The following is a 25,853-nucleotide window of genomic DNA, read 5'->3' as shown; positions in this document are numbered from 1 at the left end:
ACTTCCTTTTTCAAGGGTGCTTTGTGTGAAAAGCCCATTTAGAGGCACAATCTTTAAAATCAAGTTTTATAACATCTCTGAGTTTGTTTCCAAAACTAAGACCTTAGAAAAGCAACTCTTCCAAAGGGAGATTTAGACATATGATTTAAGTAATAACTTAATGTAAAACAGACAAATGATGAGTCACATATGCCATCTACTGGTAAGAGAAAACAGGACTCACATTTGTAGATTACAATATTTTAATACTTAAAGGAAATTAAAACTGCTTGAAGCCAGTATCCAATGTGTTTTAGTTAGTAAATATTTTTACCAGTTGCAGAGAATGTAGGGATTTCAAGGTTTAAATTAGAGTGCTGTGTCACAGAATCCAGGTCACGATCCAAGGTACAACTAGGATAAATAGCTTAATCAGTTTCATGGAACTAAATGCACCATTAAGTCCTTCAAATGTTCTCACACATGAATGCCACTTATCACAAAGAGAACAAGATAAAAAAAACTGAGTCTGGTTCATTCATTCAAATTCAATGCCACTGGTGAAAGAACTTATTATGGCCATCTTTACTGACAGTTGGAGCAGAATTACCACCTTTATATCAGAAGAACAGCGTATATCTTCCAAAGATGGCTATCTTTAGTGAAACATAAAGATTACATTAGGATTATACCCCAATAAACATGTTAAAAAAAAAAGATTACATTAGGAAGATGCTGTGTTTATTAACATTTGTCTTTTAGAAATTTTACAGATCACCATGAATGAGGAAAAGTGAGGAGAACCCAGAACACTGAATTTTCCCCTAAATACATCTGACTTAAACAAAGCCAGTTAAAGAAGGCTACACAGATTTTTCTCAGAAAAATCAACTTCCTGCTGTCAATTCAGTCACTCTCCTAAGCCGGAGTTTCCATTTCCCACCATAACAAGAACATTCTGCATAACATACAGCAAGGGGTTGGAGGCGGGGTGGATAAAAAATCTATTGGTGGGCTTCCCTGATGGCACAGTGGTTGAGAGTCCGCCTGTCGATGCAGGGGACACGGGTTCGTGCCCCGGTCCGGGAAGATCCCACGTGCCACGGAGCGGCTGGGCCCGTGAGCCATAGCCGCTGAGCCTGCGCGTCCGGAGCCTGTGCTCCGCAACGGGAGAGGCCACAACAGTGAGAGGCCCGCGTACCGCAAAAAAAAAAAAAAATCTACTGGCTCCACATCTCTATCTAAAAACCAAAGTTTAAAACTGAAGATATTCAAATCTAGTTCAATTACAACAGCAAGCATTGAATGGAGATAAGAGAAAAGCAAATAAGGTTAAAGAAATGTATTCTGATTCAGCATTTTACCCCGCAAGCTCTTAGCAGCCCTTTGGTATATGTGCCCAATTCCTAACACATCTGCCTCATTTGCAGTTGTTCCCACTACTGGATAACATGATCTCAAATACTCACATGCACATTTATTTGTAGAGCTGTGCCAGATATCCACTGGATTTCTTTGTTTGTGCCGAAATGCTTCTTCAACTCTAGTTTCCATCTTTCGAGCTCCAGTACCGTGAGGATTTATTTGTTCTGCTGTTACCGATAAGCCTGCAAGCAGAAGATAAGCGATACCTATTTAAATATTTCCAGCTACATAAACCAACAAGGTTAAAAAAAAGTCTGAAATACAAAACTGAATTTTAAAGTCATTAATTATACTTGGACAGTCTGTAATTCGGATGAAATAGTATCTATTGATTTAAGATGGGAAAGAAACTAGATATAAAATCATAAAAATAAAATGGCAGGCCATGCTTATTTACACTTAATCCCCAAAGGGCCCTGTGTTTATTCATTTTACTTTGCAGAGGGATACATTTCACATTTTTATGACTGTGAGACAGTAAGATTATATATAGTCTAAAAGTCATGATTTCTGCCATCTTAGAAAGTATAAGCATATACTGGGCCACTGAACCCCATTCATATGAACTGTATCCGTCTGACATTAGCTGGCTGTCGCACCACACTGCATAAGTTTGGTTTTCGTGCACTGATCTTCATAAAAATAACCATTCCATCTCAATTCTCTTTACTAGATTTCTTTCTTTTATGCCATCCTTAAATGTTGCCTTCCTTAAACGTTTCTGAGGGCTGTCTCTGGAATCCCTTTTCTTCTCACTTTAATCTACACCTTCCACCACAAATATTCATGCCTTCAGCTCCTACTGGCATTATATAATTATTCCCAAATTACATCTTTAGTCCAAAACTCTCTTGAGCTTCTGATTCATATCAGTTGCCTACTTGATATCACCAACTGGATATCCTAGAGATAGGTCAAATTAAAGATAACTGGTTTCTCTTTTCCCACCAAAAAAAACCTGTCCTTATATATTCCCTCTCTCTACTGGTGGTATTAGCATCTACTTAAGTCATTAAACCAGTAACATGGCAGCCAATTTTGCCTCTTCCTTTCCTTCACAATGCCCTCCACCCCTGCAGCTGCATCTCTCTCATGTTAATCCTACCTTCATTCCCACTTCACTAATTAAAACTCTGGACTACTCCAACAGCCCTCCCCCCACCAAAAGCTTTATTGAGGTACAATTTACACAACATAAAAATCACTCATTTTAAGCGTACGATTCAGTGATTTTTAGTGAATTTACAGAGCTGTGCAATCAACACAGCAATCCAATTTAGGTAACTGTTCCAGGCAACCACTAGTCCACTTTTTGTCTCTATAGACTTGCCTTTTTTGAGTATTTCATATAAATAGAATCATGCAATATGTGCTCTTTTGTGACTGCCTTCTTTCACTTAGCATAACATTTATAAAGTTCATCCATGCTGTACCATGTATCAGTACCTTATTCCTTTTTATAGCTGAGCAGTATGTCACTGTACAATATACCCTGGTTTTTTTTTTTTGTTTTTTTTTTTCGGTACACGGGCCTCTCACTGTTGTGGCCTCTCCCGTTGCGGAGCACAGGCTCCGGACGCGGAGGCTCAGCGGCCATGGCTCACGGGCCCAGCTGCTCCGCGGAATGTGGGATCTTCCCGGACCGGGACACGAACCCGCGTCCCCTGCATCGGCAGGCAGACTCTCAACCACTGCGCCACCAGGGAAGCCCTTATACCGTTTTGTTTACCCATTCATCAGCTGACGGACATTTGGGTTGTTTCCGGTTTTTAATTGTTGTGAATAATACTGCTATGAACATTCACGTACAAGTCTTTATATGGACATATGTTTTCATCTCTCCTGGGTAGATCCCTAGGAGTAGAATCGCTGGGTCATATGTAAATATTATGCTTAACTTTTTAGAAACTGCCAAAATGTTTTCAAAACTGGCTCCAACAGCTTTTTAACTGGTCTCTCATCTTCCTACTGAGCCACATTGAGACCTTGCTATTTCCTGCTGCCAAAGCAATTTACCAATCCATTCCACTGTTTCAAATACTTCTATGAATCCTACTGACTATGGCAATTGTTCTCAAACTTTAGTGTACATAAAAAGCACTTGAGTTTTCTGAAGTGCAGATTTCTCGGCCTTCAGATTCTCGGCCAGAGAATCTAATTCGGTAGTTCTAAGCTGATGTGGGTAATAAACACAAACACATTTTAAAAAACACAGATCTACAGGATAAAGTCCAAGCTCCTTAGCAAGACATTGATTCATTCAAATATTTATAAAAAGCCTGTTGTATACCAGAGATAGTTCTAGGGACTGCAGTAGAGCTATGAATAAGACATTCACAGCACTTATATTCTAAATAAGGAGGAGAGAGACAACAACAGTAACAAAATGCCAAGTGCTATGGTGACCAGAGCCTAATAAGATTAGGTGGCCAGGGAAGGCCTCTCTAAGGCAGTAGAAGAAAAGCGTCTTCACAACTTCAATGTCCTGGACCCAGCTCACCTTCTGAGCTCTGTTTCCCACCATTCTGTACATCTTTAGCAATACCAGTTTGCAGTTCTTCCAATACACCACGTTATTTCACGTCTCTGTGCCTGTACACGTAGTGTGCTGTGCTTACAATACCTCCTCCTTCTCCGTCACTGCCTCCCTTCCTCTACTTCACTAGAGACAACACTTCTATATTCATTGCCCAAACTCTGATCAAAATGCTGGGTTTCCTACCAGGAGGTCTCTCCTCTGTGCTATGAACATGCTTCAATCAGTACATATGCCACACTATACTCGATTTGTTTTACACTTACTCTCTCCTACTAAAGTGTGAGTTCCTCAAGGACAGGATTATATATAGAACGAACAAAACACATCTGCTAATTCTGTGTTTATATTAACAAAATTGCACATAAATTCCAACAGGTTTAAAAAAGAAGTATTCCTAAAAACCATTTTTAAGTATCAGTATTAGATATAAACTGATGAAAATAAACCCTCTTCAAATATGAAAGCCTATCTAAATCCTTTAAGAACAGAAATCCATAATTAAAGATATATGCCTGCAAAAGAAATTTCACTAAGAAGTACTTTATTTCTGTAATTTGCACTAAAACTGTTATAGAAGGTAAAATTTTAAAACATCTTTGAGAATTTACATGACACATTTTCATATCAGAAATTAAGGATGGGCCTCAAAATACACTTTCATAATACCAGCAACCGTAAAGAAACACCATTCAATGACCTCTTACTCTTCAGTAGCAAGTTCACTTCTATAACTTACCTCTTTTTATTCTTGCTTCCTTAATTTCTTCACAGAGTTTATTAAATTCTGGATCCAATTCAGCTGCAATGATGGCATGCGCAGTGTCCTTCAGGGTACAAGCCCTGTGCCTAATTATTTTATCTGTTAAAAAATTGGTATACATTTATTATACATACAAGTGAAATAACATGAACAAAGGGCATCTTAAAAAGAAAAGGAACACAAACATTTAAATAAAACTGTGACTGCAATGAGAAGCCTGGGCACCTCAACGAAGAGCAGCCCCCTGCTCGCCACAACTAGAAAAAGCCCACGCAGAGCAACAGACTCAACACAGCCAACAAAAATTTTTTTAAAAAGGCTTTATCAAAATAATTGATTTAAAAAACTGGAAAGCATTTCTAGCTAAGAAGCAAGCTCATTTAAATGATGAGCAAAAAATAAATATAATAAGCTACTCAATCAAGTTGACAATCCTCTGAGAACTATACTTTTAGAACTTCAAAGTACTAAGCCTACTTAACAAATCATTACCTCAAAGATATGGCTTAATTTTATATTTTTCAAAAATGTATGACATTCAATAAAGATTTTTAAAAGATTTACAGGATATTCACCGTATGTCCAGCACCAGAGCTACCATGGATAGATACCGAGATTTCAGAAAACCTTACATAATTTTCTCCACGAGAAAAAACTGGTCAAAACTATGCTAAATTAAGGGTGACTGATTAAAAAATTGTGACAGGAACAGACAAATACAATAAGGCACTCTAAGATAAGAATGCAAGATGACATAAATTGCAGGTAGATCTAGGAGAGAAGTGCATACTCTGTTCTAGATAAACTATATACCTAAAATTGCTACTAAAAGAAGAGTCTCTGCTTTACACTAACAGAGGAGTCCTCATTAACTAACAATATGCATAAACAGTGCTCCCTAGAGCTGTGCAACTCCAAGATATTAAAAGTCAAGTTAATATACCAAGGTCACTTAATTTGTAACAGAATTTAGCACTAGCATCTAAGTCACAAAATAACATCTGCTTTTCCACCTCTAGTAAAGACAAAAAGTATAAAGATGTATTTTATTTATAACTTTTCTTATTAGAAAGTCTAATATTTCACTGTAGAAATCTTATAAAAACAAGCATGCAGCACTCAAAAAGCAATCCACTGGTATATTTCCTTCCAATGTATTTTCTCTAAACTTTCACTCAATAAATATTGTCAACTGTACCAGGAAGTAAGTCAGGTGATGGCTACACAGTAGTGAACAAAATAGACAGGTGTCCACTTTCAAGGAGCTTTTCAGGATAGTATAGGAAAGAGGTATTTTACCAAATAATCTCATATACACATATAAACACCTTCTCCTACCCCTCCCTCACCCCCCAAAAAACCTGTAACAGCTATGATGAAAATCTACAGAATACTGGTGTGGATACCAATTTTGAATGGGCAAGTCAGGAAAGACTTCTCGGAATTAGTGGCATTTAAGCTGAGACTTAAAGCATGCATCGGGGTAGCCACTGACAAAGGGAAAAACCAGTGCAGGTTCAGAAAATACCATGTGAGAAAGTTCTGGAGTAAAAAGATCTTGGAGATTTTAAGAAACTGAAAGGTAGCCTAAGTGATCAGCACACAATAAGCAAGAGGCAAACGGGAATCTGACCATATTCAAAGGATTTTAGATCTTATCCCAAGAGCAATGAAAAGTCATTGAAAAGATCCAAGCAGAGAAATTACATGATTTAAATGCTCATCTTCGAAAGGTCTCTCTGGCTGTTCCCTAGAGACTGGATTGAGAGGGTCAAGCATAAAACCAGGGAGTATAATCAGAAGGCAAATTTTTAGTGAAAAGAGAAGAGAGAACTGAACCAGGTAATGGTGGTGGTAGTGAAGGAAAGGAAGACTACAGCTTTGAAATGTGTTCTCAATGACACAACTTGGTAGTAAAGCAGGGGATGAGATAAGCATCAAGGAAGATTCCCTAGCTTCCTGCATGAAAAATGGGAGGATGGAAGTACCGCTTACAAAAATAAAAATTAAAAAAAAAAGGAAAAAAAAATCCTACAGTATAATTAGAAAGGAAGTAGGAAAAGAAGTTAGAGATTTGCGCTAGTTTAAGGAGTTTAGTTTTGACATGACTAAAAAATATCTAATAGAGCCTGAGCCAAGATCACAAAGTAGAAGGACGTGCTCTCACTCCCTCTTGCGAGAACACCAGAATCACAACTAGCTGCTGGTCAATCACTGACAGGAAGACACTGGAACTAACCAAAAAAGATACCCCACATCCAAAGACAAGGGAGAAGCCACAATGAGACGGTAGGAGGGGTGCAATCACAGTAAAAAAAAAAAATCCCATAACTGCTGGGTGGGTGACTCACAGACTGGAGAACACTTATACCACAGAAGTCCACCCACTTGAGTGAAGGTTCTGAGCCCCACGTCAGGTTCCCAAACTGGGATCCGGCAACTGGAGGAGGAATTCCTAGAGAATCAGACTTTGAAGGCTAGTGGGATTTGATTGCAGGACTTCGACAGGACTGGGGGAAACAGAGACTCCACTCTTGGAGCGCACACACAAAGTAGTGTGCCCATCGGGACCCAGGGGAAGGAAGAGTGACCCCAGGGGAGACTGAACCACACCTACCTGCTAGTGGTGGAGGGTCTCCTGCAGAGGCGGGGGTGGCTGTGGCTCACCATGGGGACAAGGACACTGGCAGCAGAAGTTCTGGGAAGTATGCCTTGGCGTGAGCCCTCCCAGAGTCCGCCATTAGCCCCACCAAAGAGCCAGGTAGGCTCCAGTCTTGGGTCGCCTCCGGCCCAACAACCAACAGGGAGGGAACCCAGCCCCACCCATCAGCAGTCAAGTGGATTAAAGTTTTACTGAGCTCTGCCCACCAGAGCAACAGTCAGCTCTACCCACCACCAGTCCCTCCCATCAGGAAACTTGCACAAGCCTCTTTGATAGCCTCATCCACCAGAGGGCAGACAGCAGAAGCAAGAAGAACTACAACCCTGCAGCCTGTGGAACAAAAATCACATTCACAGAAAGACAGACAAGATGAAAAGGCAGAGGGCTATGTACCAGATGAAGGAACAAGATAAAACCCCAGAAAAACAACTAAATGAAGTGGAGATAGGCAACCCTCCAGAAAAAGAATTCAGAATAAAGATAGTGAAGATGATCCAGGACCTCAGAAAAAGAATGGAGGCAAAGATTGAGAAGATGCAAGAAATGTTTAACAAAGAACTAGAAGAATTAAAGAACAAACAGAGATGAATACAATAACTGAAATGAAAAATAAACTAGAAGGAATCAATAGCAGAATAACTGAGGCAGAAGAATGGATAAGTGGTCTGGAAGACAGAATGGTGGAATTCACTGCCACAGAACAGAATAAAGAAAAAAAGAATGAAAAGAAATGAAGACAGCCTAAGACACTTCTGGGATAACATTAAATGCAACAACATTCACATTATAGGGGTCCCAGAAAGAGAAAAGACAGAGAAAGGACCCGAGAAAATATCTACAGAGATTAGAGTTGAAAACTTCCCTCACATGAGAAAGGAAATAGCCACCCAAGTCCAGGAAGCGCAGAGAGTCCCAGGGAGGATAAACCCAGGAGAAACATGCCGATACACATAGTAATCAAACTGGCAAAAATTAAAGACAAAGTAAAATTATTGCAAGCAGCAAGGGACAAATGACAAATAACATACAAGGGAACTCCCATAAGGTTAACAGCTGATTTCTCAGCAGAAACTCTACAAGCCAGAAGGGAGTGGCATGATATACTTAAAGTGATGAAAGGGAAGAACCTACAACCAAGATTACTCTACCCAGCAAGGATCTCATGCAAATTCCAGGGAGAAATCAACAGCTTTACAGAAAAGCAAAAGCTAAGAGAATTCAGCACCACCAAACCAGCTCTACAACAAATGCTAAAGGCACTTCTCTAAGTGGAGAACACAAGAGAAGAAAAGGACCTACAAAAACAAACCCAAAACAATTAAGAAAATGGTCATAGGAACATACATATCGATAATTACCTTAAATGTGAATGGATTAAACGTTCCAGCCAAAAGACACAGGCTTGCTGAATGGATACAAAAACAAGACCCATATATATGCTATCTATAAGAGACCCACTTCAGACCGAGGGACATGTATAGACCGAAAGTGAGGGGATGGAAAAAGATATTCCATAGAAATGGAAATCAAAAGAAAGCTGGAGTAGCAATCCTCATATCAGATAAAATAGACTTTAAAATAAAGAACGTTACAAGAGACAAGGAAGGACACTACATAATGATCAAGGGATCAATCCAAGAAGAAGATATAACAATTATAAATATATTAGCACCCAACATAGGAGCACCTCAATACATAAGGCAACTGCTAACAGCTATAAAAAAGGAAATCGACAGTAACACAGTAATAGTGGGGGACTTTAACACCTCACTTACACCAATGGACAGATCATCCAAAATGAAAATAAATAAGGAAACAGAAGCTTTAAATGACAACAGACCAGATAGATTTAATTGATATTTATAGGACATTCCATCCCCAAACAGATTACACTTTCTTCTCAAGTGTGCACGGAACATTCTCCAGGATAGATCACATCTTGGGTCTCAAAACAAGCCTCAGTAAACTTAAGAAAACTGAAATCATATCAAGTGTCTTTTATGACCACAACGCTATGAGATTAGAAATTAATTACAGGGAAAAAAACGTAAAACACACAAACACATGGAGACTAAACAATACGTTATTAAATAACCAAGAGATCACTGAAGAAATCAAAGAGGAAATCAAAAAATACCTAGAGGGGCTTCCCTGGTGGCGCAGTGGTTGAGAGTCTGCCTGCCGATGCAGGAGACACGGGTTTGTGCCCCAGTCTGGGAGGATCCCACGGGCCGTGGAGCGGCTGGGACCGTGGGCCATGGCCGCTGAGCCTGCGCGTCCGGAGCCCGTGCTCCGCAACGGGAGAGGCCACAACAGTGAGAGGCCCGCGTAACGCAAAAAAACAACAACAACAAAAAAAAACCTAGAGACAAATTACAATGAAAGCACGATGATCCAAAACCTATGGGATGCAGCAAAAGCAGTTCTAAGAGGGAAGGTTACAGCTATACAAGCCTACCTCAAGAAACAAGAAAAATCTCAAATAAACAATCTAACCTTAAACCTAAAGGAACTAGAGAAAGAAGAACAAACAAAACCCAAAGTTAGCAGAAGGAAAGAAATCATAAAGATCAGAGCAGAAATAAACAAAATAGAAACAAAGAAAACAATAGCAAAGATCAAGAAAACTAAAAGCTGGTTCTTTGAGAAGATAAACAAAATTGATAAACCATTAGCCAGAATCATCGGGAAAAAAGAGGGAGAGGACTCAAATCAATAAAATTAGAAATGAAAAAGGAGAAGTTACAACAGACACCGCAGAAATACAAAGCATCCTAAGAGACTACTACAAGCAACTCTATGCCAATAAAATGGACAACCTGGAAGAAATGGCCAAATTTTTAGAAAGGTATAACCTTCCAAGACTGAACCAGGAAGAAATAGAAAATATGAACAGACCAATCAAGAGTAATGAAATTGAAACTGTGATTAAAAATCTTCCAACAAACAAATGTCCAGGACCAGATGGCTTCACAGGTGAATTCTATCAATCATTTAGAGAAGAGCTAACACCCATCCTTCTCAAACTCTTCCAAAAAACTGCAGAGGAAGGAACACTCTCAAACTCATTCTACGAGGCCACCATCACCCTGATACCAAAACCAGACAAAGATACTACAAAAAAAGAAAATTACAGACCAAGATCACTCATGAATATAGATGTAAAAACCCTCAACAAAATACTAGTAAACAGAATCCAACAACACATTAAAAGGATCATACCATGATCAAGTGGGATTTATCCCAGAGATGCAAGGATTCTTCAATATATGCAAATCAATCAATGTGATACACCATATTAACAAACAGAAGAATAAAAACCATATGATCATCTCAATAGATGCAGAAAAAACTTTTGACAAAATTCAACACCCATTTATGATAAAAACTCTCCAGAAAGTGGGCATAGAGGGAACCTACCTCAACATAATAAAGGCCATATATGACAAACCCACAGCAAACATCATTCTCAATGGTGAAAAACTGAAAGCATTTCCTCTAAGATCAGGAACAAGACAAGGATGTCCACTCTCACCACTATTATTCAACATAGTTTTCGAAGTCCTAGCCAAGGCAATCAGAGAAGAAAAAGAAATAAAAGGAATACAAATTGGAAAAGAAGAAGTAAAACTGTCACTGTTTGCAGATGACATTGTACTATACATAGAGAATCCTAAAGATGCCACCAGAAAACTACTAGAGCTAATCAATGAATTTGGTAAAGTTGCAGGATAGACAATTAATGCACAGAAGTCTCTTGCATTCCTATACACTAATGATGAAAAATCTGAAAGAGAAATTAAGGAAACACTCCCATTTACCATTGCAACAAAAAGAATAAAATACCTAGGAATAAAACTACCTAGGGAGACAAAAGACCTGTATGCAGAAAACTGTAAGACACTGATGAAAGAAATTAAAGATGATACAAACAGATGGAGCGATATACCATGTTCTCGGACTGGAAGAATCAATGTTGTGAAAATGACTATACTACCCAAAGCAATCTACAGATTCAATGCAATCCCTATCAAATTACCAATGGCATTTTTTACAGAACGAGAACAAAAAATCTTAAAATTTGTATGGAGACACAAAAGACCCCAAATAGCCAAAGCAGTCTTGAGGGAAAAAAAGAGAGCTGGAGGAATCAGACTCTCTGACTTCAGACTATACTACAAAGCTACAGTAATCAAGACAATACAGTACTGGCACAAAAACAGAAACAGAGATCATAGGAACAAGATAGAAAGCCCAGAGATGAACCCAGGCACCTATGGTCAACTAATCTATGACAAAGGAGGCAAGGATATAAAATGGAGAAAAGACAGTCTCTTCAATAAGTGGTGCTGGGAAAACTGGACAGCTACATGTAAAAGAATGAAATTAGAACACTCCCTAACATCATACACAAAAATAAACTCAAAATGGATTAGAGACCTAAATGTAAGACTGGACACTACAAAACTCTTAGAGGAAAACATAGGCAGAACACTCTTTAACATAAATCACAGCAAGATCTTTTTTGATCCACCTCCTAGAGTAATGGAAATAAAAACAAAAATAAACAAATGGGACCTAATGAAACTTCAAAGCTTTTGCACAGCAAAGGAAACCATAAACAAGACAAAAAGACAACCCTCAGAATGAGAGAAAATATTTGCAAACGAATCTCAACGGACAAAGGTTTAATCTCCAAAATATATAAACAGCTCATGCAGCTCAATATTAAGAAAACAAACAACCCAATCCAAAAATGGGCAGAATACCTTAATAGACATTTCTCCAAAGAAGACATACAGATGGCCAACAAGCACATGAAAAGCTGCTCAACATCACTAATTATTAGAGAAATGCAAATCAAAACTACAATGAGGTATCACCTCACACCAGTCAGAATGGGCATCATCAGAAAATCTACAAACAAATGCTGGAGAGGGTGTGGAGAAATGGGAACCCTCTTGCACTGCTGGTGGGAATGTAAATTGATACAGCCACTATGGAGAACAGTATGGAGGTTCCTTAAAAAACTAAAAAATAGAATTACCATATGATCCAGCAATCCCACTACTGGGCATACCCCCAGAGAAAACCATAATTCAAAAAGACACATGCACCCCAATGTTCATTGCAGCACTATTTACAATAGCCAGGTCATGGAAGCAACCTAAATGCCCACTGACAGACGAATGGATAAAGATGATGTGGTACATATATACAATTGAATATTACTCAGCCATAAAAAGGAACGAAATTGGGTCATTTGTTGAGATGTGGATGGATCTAGAAACTGTCATACAGAGTGAAGTAAGTCAGAAAGAGAAAAACAAATATCGTATATTAACGCATATATGTGGAACCTAGAAAAATGGTACAGATGAACCAGTCTGCAGGACAGAAATTGAGACACAGATGTAGAGAACAAACGTAGGGACACTAAGGGGTAAAGCGGCAGCGGGTGGGGGTGGGGGTGTGATTGGGAGATTGGGATTGACATGTATACACTGATGTATATTAAATTGATGACTAATAAGAACTTGCTGTATAAAAAAATAAATAAAATATAATTCAAAAAAAAAAATCCAAGTGGAGATATGTAGGCAAATGAATATAGATCTCGACAATTTATGACCAAAAGCCACAATGTGTAATCTGTATTTATTATTTAAAATTTTGTACTTCCCTAAGCCTTAAAAAAAAGAAAAAAGATTATGGCATAAGAGACATATAATAAACTGCACATATTTAAAGTATACATTGTGATATGCTTTGACCTAAGTACAAATCCATAACATCATCATTGTATCAAGATAATGAATATATCCACCAACACCAAAAGTCTCCTTGTGCCCCTCTGTCATCCTTCCTTTCACTCTTTACACAACCCTCCATTCCCAGGGAACCACAGGTCTGTTTACTGTTACCATAAATTACTTCATATTTTCTAGAATTATGTACACTATAATAGATATGAATCGCATATATATCTCTATATATTAATGTATATATAATTCTAACATATTTATAAATACATATATAAATGGGGTTATAAAGTATATATTCTTTTTTTGTCTGGATTCTTTTACTTGCCATAATTATTTTGACATTAATACCTATTGTTTTATATAATACTGTATAGCAACTACACTTCAATTAAAAATTAATTTTTTAAAAAAATAATAAAAATAGCTATTGTATTGTATGATCAACACTCCATTCCTTTTTATTGCTGAGTAGTATTCCACTATTGGATATAATACAATTTATCCATTCACATGTTGATGGACATTAGGGATGGTTCTGGGTTTTGGCAATTATAAACAATGTTACATAAATATTCATGAACAAGTCTTTATATGGACATATGCTTTCATTTCCCTTGAGTTAATATTTAAGAGTGGAATGGCTAGCTCAACAATGGGTGTATGTATGTTTAACAATCTTAAAACTGCCAAGCTTTTTCAAAGTTGTACCATTTTATATCCCTATATTCCAGTTCCAAGTGTCAACACTTGGTATGATCAGTCTTTTTAATTTTAGACATTCTTATAGGTGTTTAGTGGTATCTTATTATGCTTTTGATTTGCATTTTGTTAAAGATTAATGAAGCTGAGTATACCTTCATGTTCTTATTTTCCCTTTGTACATCATCTTTGGTGAAGTGTCTTCAAATCTTATACCTATTATTTTAATTGGGTTTTCTTATTATTAAATTTTTAAATAAACTTATTTATTTATTTATGGCTGCATTGGGTCTTCGTTGCTTCACGTCAGCTTTCTCTAGTTGCGGCAAGCGGGGGGCTACTCTTCATTGCAATGCGCGGGCTTCGCATTGTGGTGGCTTCTCTTGTTGCAGAGCATGGGCTCTAGGCATGCAGGCTTCAGTAGTTGTGGCATGCGGGCTCAGTAGTTGCGGCTCGCAGGCTCTGGAGTGCAGGCTCAGTAGTTGTGGTGCTTGGGCTTAGTTGCTCCACTGCATGTGGGATGTTCCCAGACCAGGGCTCGAACCCATATACCCTTCATTGGCAGGCAGATTCTTTACCACTGTGCCACCAGGGAAGTCCCTTATTATTAAATTCTGAGAATTCTTTTAATAGTCTGGATACAAGATAGCTTTTATATTTAAGGTATATTATCCATTGAGATTCTTTATATAGATAAGAGGTCTTTTTTTTGGCATACTTATATCCAATTGTTCTAGCACTGTTTGTTGAAAAGACTACTTTCTCCACTGTACTGACTTTGTACCTTTGTCAAAATGCCACTGACTCTATATGTGTGGGTCCCTTTCAGGACTCCATATTATTCCATTGCTCTATTTGTCATTCTTTATGCCAATATTACACTGTCTAGATTACCCTAACTTTATGTCTTGAAATAAGGTGGTATTAAGTCCTCCAACTCTGTTTTTACTTTACAAAGCTGTTTTGACTATTTTAGATCCTTTCCATTTTCATACGAATTTTAGAATCACCTTGTCCATTTCTATAAAATGCCTTCTGGAATTCCGAATGAGGTGGTTCAATTTGAGAACTGACATCTTCACAATGTTGAGTCTCCCAATCCATGAACACATCCATAGAACTCAGTCTATTTAGGTTCTCTTTAATTTTTCTCAGCAATGTTTTGTAGTTTTCAATGTATAGGTCTTGCCTATCTTTTGTCAGATTTATCAACATCTCATGTTTTTTCATGTTAATGAAAATAGTAATTTAAAATTTCAATTTGCTATTGTTTGGGGCTAGTATTGTATTTCCATAAATACAACTGAGTTTTGTAATTGATCTTGTATCCTGCAACCTCACTAAACACACTTGCTAGTTCCAACAGTGTCTTTGCAAATTCCATAGATTTTCTATGTAGACATCATGTTGTCTACAGATGAAGATAGTTTTACTTCTTCATTCCCAAACTAGATGCCTCTTATTTCTTTTTCTTACCTTACTGCACTTGCTGGAACCTTCAGTATAATGTTGGGTAAAAGTGGACATCTTTGCCATGTTCTTGACCTTAAGGGGAAGCATTTAGTCTTCTGTCATTAAGTATGATGTGAACTGTAGGCTTTTTGTAGATGTCCTTAATCAGACTGAGGATGGTCCTTTCTACTCCTCGTTTGCTTACACTTTGTACTCAGGAATACCTATTGGATTTGTCAAATACTTTTGTGCACTGACTGAGATAATCATTTCTTAGTCTGTTAATACAGTGACTTACATCGATTGGTTTTCAAATTTTAAACCTATCTTGCATTCCTTGCATATTCAAGCAGGAATAAACCCTACTTAATCACAAGGTATTATCTTTTTAACATATTGGATATAACTTGCCAAAATTTTGTTTATGTTCATGAGGGATACGGGTCTATAGTTTATTTGGTCTTTTTTCTTTTTTCCCCTTGTAATATCTTTTTCAGAGTAATGCTAACTTTATAGACTAGGTTGGAAAGAATTCTCTCCACTTCAATTTTCTGGAAAAGTTTGTGTAGAACTGGTATTATTTTTTTCCCTAAATGTTCAGTAAAATTAACCAGTGAAGGCATCCAGGCCTGAAGTTTTCTTAATGGGAATGTTTTTAACTGTTAGTTCAATTTCTTTAATAGAAAAAGAATTACCTATTCACATTATACATTTCTTCTTTCATGAGCTTTTTTTTTGTCTTCAACAAATTTATCCAATTTACCGAAGTTGTCAAATGTATTGGCATAAAGCTGTTCATCATGTTCCCTTACTGTTCTCTTAATATGTGTAGAATATGTAGTAATGTTACCTCCTTCATTCTTGTTAATGGTAATTTGTGACTTCTCGTTATCCTGACCAGCTCCGCTAGAGATTTATCAATTACCAATCTTCTAAAAGAACCAGCTTTGGGTTTCCTTGGTTTTCTCAATTTTTTTTCCTGTTTACTATTTTATTGATCTGCTCAGATCTTTATTATTTCCTTTCTTTTGCTTACTTTGGGTTTCATTTGCTCTCTGTTTCCTAGTTTCTCAAGTTGGGAGCTCAGGTCAGTGATTTGAGACTTTTCTTCTTTTCTAATTTAAGTATTTAGTGCTATAAATTTCCGCCTAAGTAATGCATTAGCTGCACCTCGTAAGTTTTTATATTTTCATTTTATCCACTTTAATAATTTTTAAACTTCTCTTCTGATTTCTTCCTTGATCCATGGAGTTATTTAGAAGCGTGGTATTTAGTTTCCAAATATCTTTTCCAAATAACCTTTTTTATTGATTTCTAATTTAATTCCACTGTGGTCAAAGAACATACTTTGTATGACTTGAATCCTTTTATATTTAATAAGACTCATTCTGTGGCCCAGAATATGTTCTATCTTGGTGAACATTCCAGTGCATTTGAAAATAATGTGTATATATGTTGCCACTGGGAAAAGTGTTCTATAAATATCACTTAGATAAAGTTGATGGATAGGGTTGTTCAAGTCTTCTATATCTTTACTGACTTTCTGTGTACTAGCCTTATCTAGTTTTAAGAGAGGGATATTGAAGTCTCCAAGAAATTACAAATTTCACTATTTTTCCTTGTAGTTCTATCAATTTTTGCTTCATGAATTTTAAAGCTCTGTTATCAGAAGCAATAAATATTTAGAATTATTATGTGTACTTGATAACTATGAAATAATCTTCTTTAACCCAGGTATCTTTAGCCTGAAATCAACTTTGATATTTATATAATCACTCCAACTTGGCATGATTATAGTATTTCATGCTTTTAATCTATTTGTAGCTTTATATTTAAAGTGGGTTTCTTGTAAAAAAAAAAAAAAACTAATTCAAAAAGATATATGCACCCCAATGTTAATAGCAGCATTATTTACAATAGCCAAGATACAGAAGCAACATAAGTGTTCATCAACAGACGAATGAATAAGGAAGATGATATATATATATATACATACATATATATATACACACATACACACACATGGAATATATATATATATATATATATATACTACTCAGCCATTAAAAAAATGAAATTTTGCAATTTATGACAATATGGATAGACCTGTAGGGTATTATGTTTAGTGAAATGAGTCAGAGAAAGACAAATACTGTATGTTATCAGTTATATGTCGAATCTAAAAAATAATAATTTTTATTATTTATAATATTATATTATTATATATATATTATTTATAATAATAATAATCTAAAAACAAACAAATGAATATAACAAACCAGAAACAGACTCACAGATATAGAGAACTAGTGGTTACCAGTGAAAAGAGGGAAGGGGGAGAGACAAGATAAGGGTAGGGGATTAAGAGGTACAAACTACAAAAAAAAAAAAAAAAAAAAAAAAAGAGGTACAAACTACTATGTATAAAATAAGTATGCTACAGGATATAATGTACAGCAAAGGGAATATAGCCAATATTTTATATAACTTTAAATGGAGTATAATCTATAAGAATTTTGAATCATTACTTGTATAATACTATAAATCAGCTATGCCTCAATTTTTTAAAAAGTATATGGGAGGAAAATGAATGAATAAGTTATCTTTTTAAAATAACCTTAAACAAACAAGAAAGTGGGTTTCTTGTAAAGGAACCTCATTAGTGCAGTAGGTAGAGGGTCAGTCTCATCAAGTGGGTTTCTTGTAGGGAGGATATGGTTGGGTCTTACTTTTTTATCCAAAAGACACTCTCTGCCTTTATTTGTGATGTTCAAGCCAGGTAATCAGCAAGTGTTTCTGTATAAGGCCAGAGAGTAAATATCTTAGGCTTCTCAAGCCATAAGGTCTCTAGCAAGTATTCAAAGCGGCCCCTGTAGCATAAAAGCAGCCCTAGACAACATGGAAACAAATGGGCATGCCTGTGTTCCAACTATAAAAACTTCATTTACAAAACCAGGCAGTCAGTTTGACTGTAGTTTGTTGATCCCTGGTTTAGGGGATCATTTGCTTTTAATATAATTTATGTGATTATTAATATGCTTGCTATTTACTTTCTACTTGAACCACATGCTCTTTGTTCCCTTTTTCCTCTTTTTTTCTCAATTCTTTTGGATTGTGTACAGTTTTATGATTCAGTTTTTCTCCTTGTTGGTTTATCACCTCTAACTATTTGCTACACTACTGCTAGCCCTATATAAACATCAAGGAATATTCCCTCTCTTTCTCCGGCCTCAGGTAGTTTCCTCACACATATGTGCTGATCAGTATTCAGCTAAAGACTGGAGGAGGCTCTTCTGCAGATCTCCAGAGTGCTCTCTCTGTGCAGCTTTCTCCTTCCTGGTACTCTGCCCTGAGAACTTGATCCACCTTGGCCTCCTTACATTCCCAGCAACTCAGGGAGACTTCCAGGCTCTGCCTGGCTGCTTCTTTCCCGTACCACAGTCTGGAAGCTATCCAGGCAACTACAGTGCTCAACATGTTAGTTTCCCATCCTTCACAGATCATTTCCATCGTTTCCTGATATCCAACGTCTTCAAAATTGTTTTTTCAAATATTTTGTTCAGTTTTTTTTCTCCATTGTTTCAGGCAGAAGGGGAAATTCAGTCCCTTTTACTCCATCTTGGCCAGAATCAGAAGTCTCCTGATATTTTAAAACATTCTTTGAAAACCAAATTTTAATGGTTATGTAACAATCCAAAGAAAGATGAACCTTAATTTTTCAAAATTATTGCTCTATTGTTGGAAGTTGAAAGTTCCTTCAAATTTTAACCACTACAAACAAAAAACTATAATGAACATCCTTAGAAGGAGCTATGCTTTCAAGCTGATATTTGTAGCCCAAGCAGCTTTCTGCCACTGGCTTTCCATTTCAGCTTGAAAAAAAGCTAAAAAAAGAGGTAAAATTGAATATAAAGGTCATGTATCTAGCATATTATACTCTAAAATAACTCAGTGATCTTTATGTTTTTTTTTAAACACATGCTTCCCACCCACATTCCATCCCCAATTAAAGGGGGGAAAGAATGAATGAATGAATTAATTAAGAAAAGAATTCCATAAAAATTTCCCACTGATCTGAAGGACAAGGAATTTATTCTAAAGAGCATCTGTGGGGACTTCCCTGGTGGCAAAGTGGTTAAGAATCCGCCTGCCAATGAGAAGCCCGTGCACCGCAACGAAGAGTAGCCCCTGCTCACCGCAACTAGGCAGAGTTCATGCTCAGCAACAAACACCCGATACAGCCAAAAAAAAAAAAAAAAAAATTTAATAACAAGAAGTTTTTTAAAAAATAAATAAATAAACAATAAAGAACATCTGTGGGAATTCCCTGGCAGTCCAGTGGTTAGGACTCCATGCTTTCACTGCTTAGGGCCCAGGTTCAACCCCTGGTCAGGGAAATGAGATCCCACAAGCACACAGAGCAGCCTAAATAAATAAATAAATAGCATCTGCATCTGACAAGGTAATGCTTTTTAAATATGCCTATCATTACAATTCTTTTTAATCATTCTTAGCTTCGAACAGTGTCTAAGTTTATACATAGAATAGAACTATAAGCTCACAGATTAAAATTAAAAGATATGTCCATATCTTGGATCTTCATCTTTTTTGAGGGGTAGGGGAGTCATCCTGGATCTTATAAGCTTGTGATAAAGGTGGAAAAGTATACATACAATTTTGTATGTAGTTGTTCAGAGACCCTCTCATGGCCACCAGACTTAAATTCCTTGCTTTAAAATTATACATGAATAATAGCTACATATTTACCACCAGTTCTTTTATTTTGTCTCATATGTTAAAATCTTAAGATTCTCCAAATCCATGAAATTTAAAAGTAACATAAGCATAGCAGAAAAACCCCATACATACTCGCTTTGAAGTTAAGACAGATCACAATCCATTCAGTTGTGCCATGTAATATTTGTGGGTTTGTACACAAATTACATAACCTCTCTGAGACCCAATCTCCTTATATCTATAAAATAAAGATATTGCCACCTAGTTTTGCCTTCAATAAAAAGTAATGGCTGGGCTTCCCTGGTGGCGCAGTGGTTGAGAGTCCGCCTGCCGATGCAGGGGACGTGGGTTCGTGCCCCGGTCTGGGAAGATCCCACATTCCGCGGAGCGGCTGGGCCCGTGAGCCATGGCCGCTGAGCCTGTGCATCCGGAGCCTGTGCTCCGCAACGGGACACGCCACAACAGTGAGAGGCCCGCGTACCACAAAAAAAAAAAAAAAAAAAAAAAAAAAGTAATGGCTATTAGAATAAATTGATAAGTATTAATAAAATTAATACAATCACTACTTTTATGAAGGTACTTCAATGTATCTATGTTTCTTTTGTATTTTGATGAACAGAAGTATATTAGCTGGGTTTTTTTCAACAAAATTATTAAGAAAGATTAATAATATATATATACATATTTATTATTATTATTATTATTTTTTTTTTTTTGCGGTATGCGGGCCTCTCACTGCTGTGGCCTCTCCTGTTGTGGAGCACAGGCTCCGGACGCGCAGGCTCAGCAGCCATGGTTCACGGGCCCAGCTGCTCCGCGGCATGTGGGATCCTCCCGGACCAGGGCACGAACCCGTGTTCCCTGCATCGGCAGGCAGACTCTCAACCACTGCGCCACCAGGGAAGCCCAATAATATTTTTTTAAAAACTGATTTTTATGGGATGATTTTTCATCCTAAATCATTCCATAAATAAGAAATTTTACTGTATTTACTGGTTCATATCTGCATTATGTTATTATGTCTCCATTTTATAATTTCTATGTACTCTGAGACTCCTTCAGTTAGTATCTAAGAAGAGGACATTCATAAAATTTACTCACTGGTCACATTTATTAAGAATATGCTCCATACAAGATGTCTATACAGATCCTGTTCTCAATCAGCTTAGAGTCTAAAATACAGGATAAGGATATGTAAATAAGTAATCACTCCAGGGAATAAAAGAAAGGAATAAGTGTCTCAGAAAAGTTACATAGTGTTATGATTCCAAGACAAAGGGATTACTTGTAACTGGAAGGAAATCGGAAAAAACTTTCATGAGCATAGCAGTTAATATTCCTTGAAGGATAAGTGGGATTTTAAAAGATAAGCATGGTTTTAAAAGTGATGCACTAGGTTTTCTTGTATATAACTTACATCTCAACAAAACTGATTTAGAAAGAAAGAATGAAAAAGAGAAAAAAGAAAGAATGAATGTACACACTCTCAGCAGAGGCAACACATTTAACAAAGGTACTGGAAGTACCAACAGTAAGACTGAGACTTAAATTGAGAATTGGGACCCGTACTCCCTTGAGGAGGGTTCCTTCTAGGCTCCCCTCTCTTTTCATTCTGTATACTGCCTATGTGATATCATTCACCCCTATACACTTATGACTCCAATCAGGTCTTTTACTCAAACTTCTATCTCTGAACCCCCATATACAACTACTATACAATGTATGCATTTTATCTGGGTGTACCAGAGGTAACTTACATTAACACATCCAAAATTAAACTTAGCATACTGCCCATAAACCTGTTCCTCCATTGGTTTACTTGTCAGATTCCTAACACCCAGACCACAAAAACTCAGATGTCATTCTAGATTTCTGTCGGTCATACATAATTGGTTGGTCACTAAGCCCCCTATGTTCAATCTATGCTGCCATATCAAGTGAATCTTTTTTTTTTTTTGGCCAGGCCATGCAGTTTGTGGGATCTTAGTTCCCTGACCAGGGATTGAACCTGGGCCCCAGCAGTGAACACGCTGAGTCATAACCACTGGACTGCCAGGGAATTCCCCACAAGTGAAAATCTTAATTGGTCTTCCAACCTCCATCTCATCATTCCCTTGACCTTTGATACTGCCTATAATACTATCCTCTTAAATGCAAATCAAATCAAATCACTTTCTGTCTCAAAATCACCCAGTGGCCCCTTATCATCTAGAGAATTAACTCTGAAATCCTTACACAGGATCAAATGAAGATAGGGAACTTAGTATGACATTTATTTATCTGCAGGACTCCCCGCTAAGAAGCCTTTAGGCATCTCTCAGGCCAGAGCTGCGTATCTCCAGCACTGAACACAATTTACACACAGAAAATATTTCATAAATGGATGTTCAGTAAACGGAGATTCAGTGAGTGGAGAAGTGAGTGAATTTCTCACTACTCCTCCACAGACACTCTACTTTCCAGCCATATTCTTTTTTTTTATACCTTTGTACACTACTTTTCTCAGCCTAAAATGAATGCCCTTTTTAATCTTGTTCATCTCCAGTGTCTTCACCTCTGTGCTCTACTCACACTGTACATATATCTAATACACACCTTATGAAACTGCATTACAATCGTCTGCTGCTGCCTCAAGACAAAATTCAAAATCGCCACCTCTATGCTATCTCTACACCTTAATAATCTATTACAATTACCAATAGTTAGATATTTGTCATTCCTATAAAACAGTGAGTTTCTAGATAGGAAGGACTGTGGCTTATTTATTAACTGTTATGGGCTGAACTGTGTTATTCCCCAAAATTCATATGTTGAGACTATAACCCCCAATATCTCAGAATGTTACTGTATTTGGAGTAGACTTTAAAGAAGTAATCAAGGTAAAAGAAGGTCATAAGAGTAGGCCCTAATCTAATGTGACTTGTGTACTTATAAGGAGAGGAAATTTGGACACACACAAGAGACACCAAGGGTGCACGGACACAAAGAAAAGACCATGTGAGGACACAGCAAGAAGGCAGCCTCCGAAAACAAAAGAAAGAGGCTTCAGAAGAAACCAAATCTGCCGACACCTTGATTTTGGACTTTTAGCCTCCAGAACTATAGGTAAATCAATTTCTGTTGTTTAAACCACGCAGCCTGTGGTATTTTGTTAAGGAAGCCCTAGCAATTAATACTGCAACGTATAGCATAAGGTCTGTCACATAGTAATTATTCAATATGTATTACTGATTTGAATATCTCCATCTCAAGAGGCAAGGACTGTCACAGTACTCTAAGCACTCAGCTCAGTAACAGCACATGATACTTACAAATACTAATAGAAAATATGAATGAGTTTGACTGAAGCATAGCCCATAGAGGGCTCCAAAAGCTGAATCTGTGAGCTTTATTCCTAAACAACTGGTGCAAAACAGAAGATTTTGAGAATACTACAAGACTAGGGCTGAAATTTCATCAAAATTAGCTAAATGAGGGTATGTATGTGAATGCACTTGAGGGCTAGGGGGGGCATGTGGTACAAGACAAAGAATGGGGAACAGTTAAACATAAAATATATCACATATTTATAAGACAGTAATTAGGATCAAATATCTGATACTAGTCACATTTAGAACCTACAAACTAAAATTCTTCTGGCTAACATATTTAATTTTTGTCCACTTTATCCTCAAGGGAGAATCTGGGTAAACACTTAGGCAACATGTACAGCTTCCAGAATGTTGGCTTTTGTCTTCTATGTACATGCTAGGTTTTTTCCCCAAATGGCCAAGTGTTCTGCAAAACAGAACACTGTAAGCTTTCAAATACTCATGGGAGCTTGTAAAAGTAATACAAGATTCATGTAATTTCCACTTGCTACACAACAGACCCTGAGGTTATTTTCCTAATACATAACAAGTTGTTCTGTTGCTAAGAAGAAAAAAAGGGCTCTTGACTGAAGATATGAAAAAATCTGAACAGAGCCGAAATCATGCTTTTGAATTATATGACACTTTTTGCATGTAAAACAGTGAAGAAATGAAGTTACAAGTGTATCATGTCAACTCTGTGAGATAGAGCCATATTCTTTGATTATACACCTGCATTCTGTAGTAAAAGGTTATTATGCACCAGAAATCATTGCTTCTTTCATAAAAGCAATATTATTTCAATGTGGTTATAATTAAGTTACATGGGGCGGGGTGGGGGGAGAATCTGGACTGATCCTTTCTACTGGCTTTTTCTAACCGCTCAAATTCATTTTTCACTATCAGTCCCTAGATTTGTTCCAAAATAGGATTAAATTTTAAATGTGGTCCAGGGAATATACTAATAAGTACAAAGGATCATTCTAAAGCAAATATGTAGGTACCCACTAAGGAAACAATTTATAAAAAATTAAAGCATAATTTAAATAATAATGATAACAAGAATAAATATATGAATGACTAATCTTTACGGAATACTTCTCACATCTCAGGCACTATGCTAAGGGCCTAACATATTCAAGTTGAACCACATGAAAATGGCAATTTCATAAGGTTTAACCTGATACATTTTCTCATCTAATCCTTACAACTACCCAGTGACAAGAGTACTATAATTATCCCCATTTGCAGATAAGGGAACTAAAATTTAGAGGACTTAACTTGATCAAGTTAAAGAACTAGGAAATAAAACTGGGACTGAAGCCCAGGTGTACATCCAAAGCCCAGGCTCTCCTTATCTACTGCATAGTTTCAGTAACCTCTATGTCTTGAAAAACTAACAGGATGAGAGTATAGGCACTCAAGTACTCTCACACACTGCTCAAGGCCGCTATATAGACACTTGTGCAACTGTACCTTCACCAAGAACGCAGCAAGGGAATCAAAGGAGACTGACATCCAGCCCATTCTTTACTAGCCAAACTGTGGCCCTGTTGCTGATGCCATCTACACTGAAAAGGAGATTCTCTCAGTCCCACAAAACTGCTCTATTGGTTAACAAGTGACCCTGATGCTGCTAGAAGATTTTTTAAATTGTGAGAAAATTTTAACAACACAGTTTAAAAGCCTTAAGAGAGATTATTATACAATCTTTGATCCAGAAATTTCACTTTAAGGAGTTTATCTTCAGGAAATAATTAAGGATATACATAAAATTTATGCCATATTCGTCAGTGTTATAGTAGAGAAAAAAGCTAAAAAATCTAATATGTCCAACAATAGGGTAGTAGCTACTATAATACATCCATATGATAAAAATTATGTGGTAAAAATACATTAACTCATAACCTTTTCACAAAATATTACATGAATGAAAATGTTTACAAGAGTTATATTTTCATTTTAGTAAAAATATTATTCATACATGTATTTCATATATAATATCTGTGCATGTGTGTGGCAGAGAGAGAGGGAGGGAGGGAGAGAGGGAAAGAAAAAGAGAGAAAACACTAGGTAACAGGATTATAGTTTGCTTTAATTTTCTTTGTTTTTATCCTCATAAATTTTTCTATATGATATACAGTGAAAAGTAAAAAAAAAAAAACAAAAACAAAAAACCTAAACAACAACAAGATATAAATGTCCTGACGCAAAGCTTAAAAACTGTTAGATACCAAGAGTAGCTATATAAAAGTTCATTCTGCCTCTTCACTTGGAATTAAAGTATGCAATTTACTGTGGTCTAAACTAAGACAAGAAATACTTAACTTCATGTAGAAATGAGAAATCCAAGTCATTCTAACAGGTGGCCTGAGTTAAGAACCACTGCCCATAAATAGAGACATAAAGCAGAAACTGAATTCGGAATATCTTTAGATAACTGAAAGTTTGCATTAATTTTTTAAAAATAAAAAGCATCTTGGGC

At 36.8% G+C, this 25,853-nt stretch overlaps 1 protein-coding gene across 6 annotated transcripts in view; it reads right to left on the bottom strand.

Annotated features, from left to right (window-relative positions):
* The window catches only part of ATAD2B (ATPase family AAA domain containing 2B), a 187,883-nt gene that overhangs the window by 33,099 nt on the left and 128,931 nt on the right, over positions 1–25,853 (bottom strand). For all 6 annotated transcript variants that reach the window (XR_016395309.1, XM_089922466.1, XM_089922468.1 and 3 more), the window contains 2 exons: positions 4,680–4,802; positions 1,449–1,586 (listed from right to left, as the gene is read on the bottom strand). Coding sequence is in view for 5 of the 6 variants with exons in the window: in XM_089922466.1 (XP_089778592.1) it covers positions 1,449–1,586; positions 4,680–4,802 (261 nt within the window). In the remaining variant the exon portion in view is untranslated. The remainder of the gene's footprint in view (positions 1–1,448; positions 1,587–4,679; positions 4,803–25,853) is intronic.

The sequence above is a fragment of the Delphinapterus leucas genome, chromosome 13 (genome assembly GCF_059928025.1).
Source record: "Delphinapterus leucas isolate spDelLeu-1000000601 "Yukka" chromosome 13, BTC_Dleu_Yukka2, whole genome shotgun sequence".
NCBI classification, from domain to species: Eukaryota; Metazoa; Chordata; class Mammalia; order Artiodactyla; family Monodontidae; genus Delphinapterus; species Delphinapterus leucas.
Note: the sequence above shows the minus strand (reverse complement) of the source record. Positions and strands in the feature narration are given on the sequence as shown.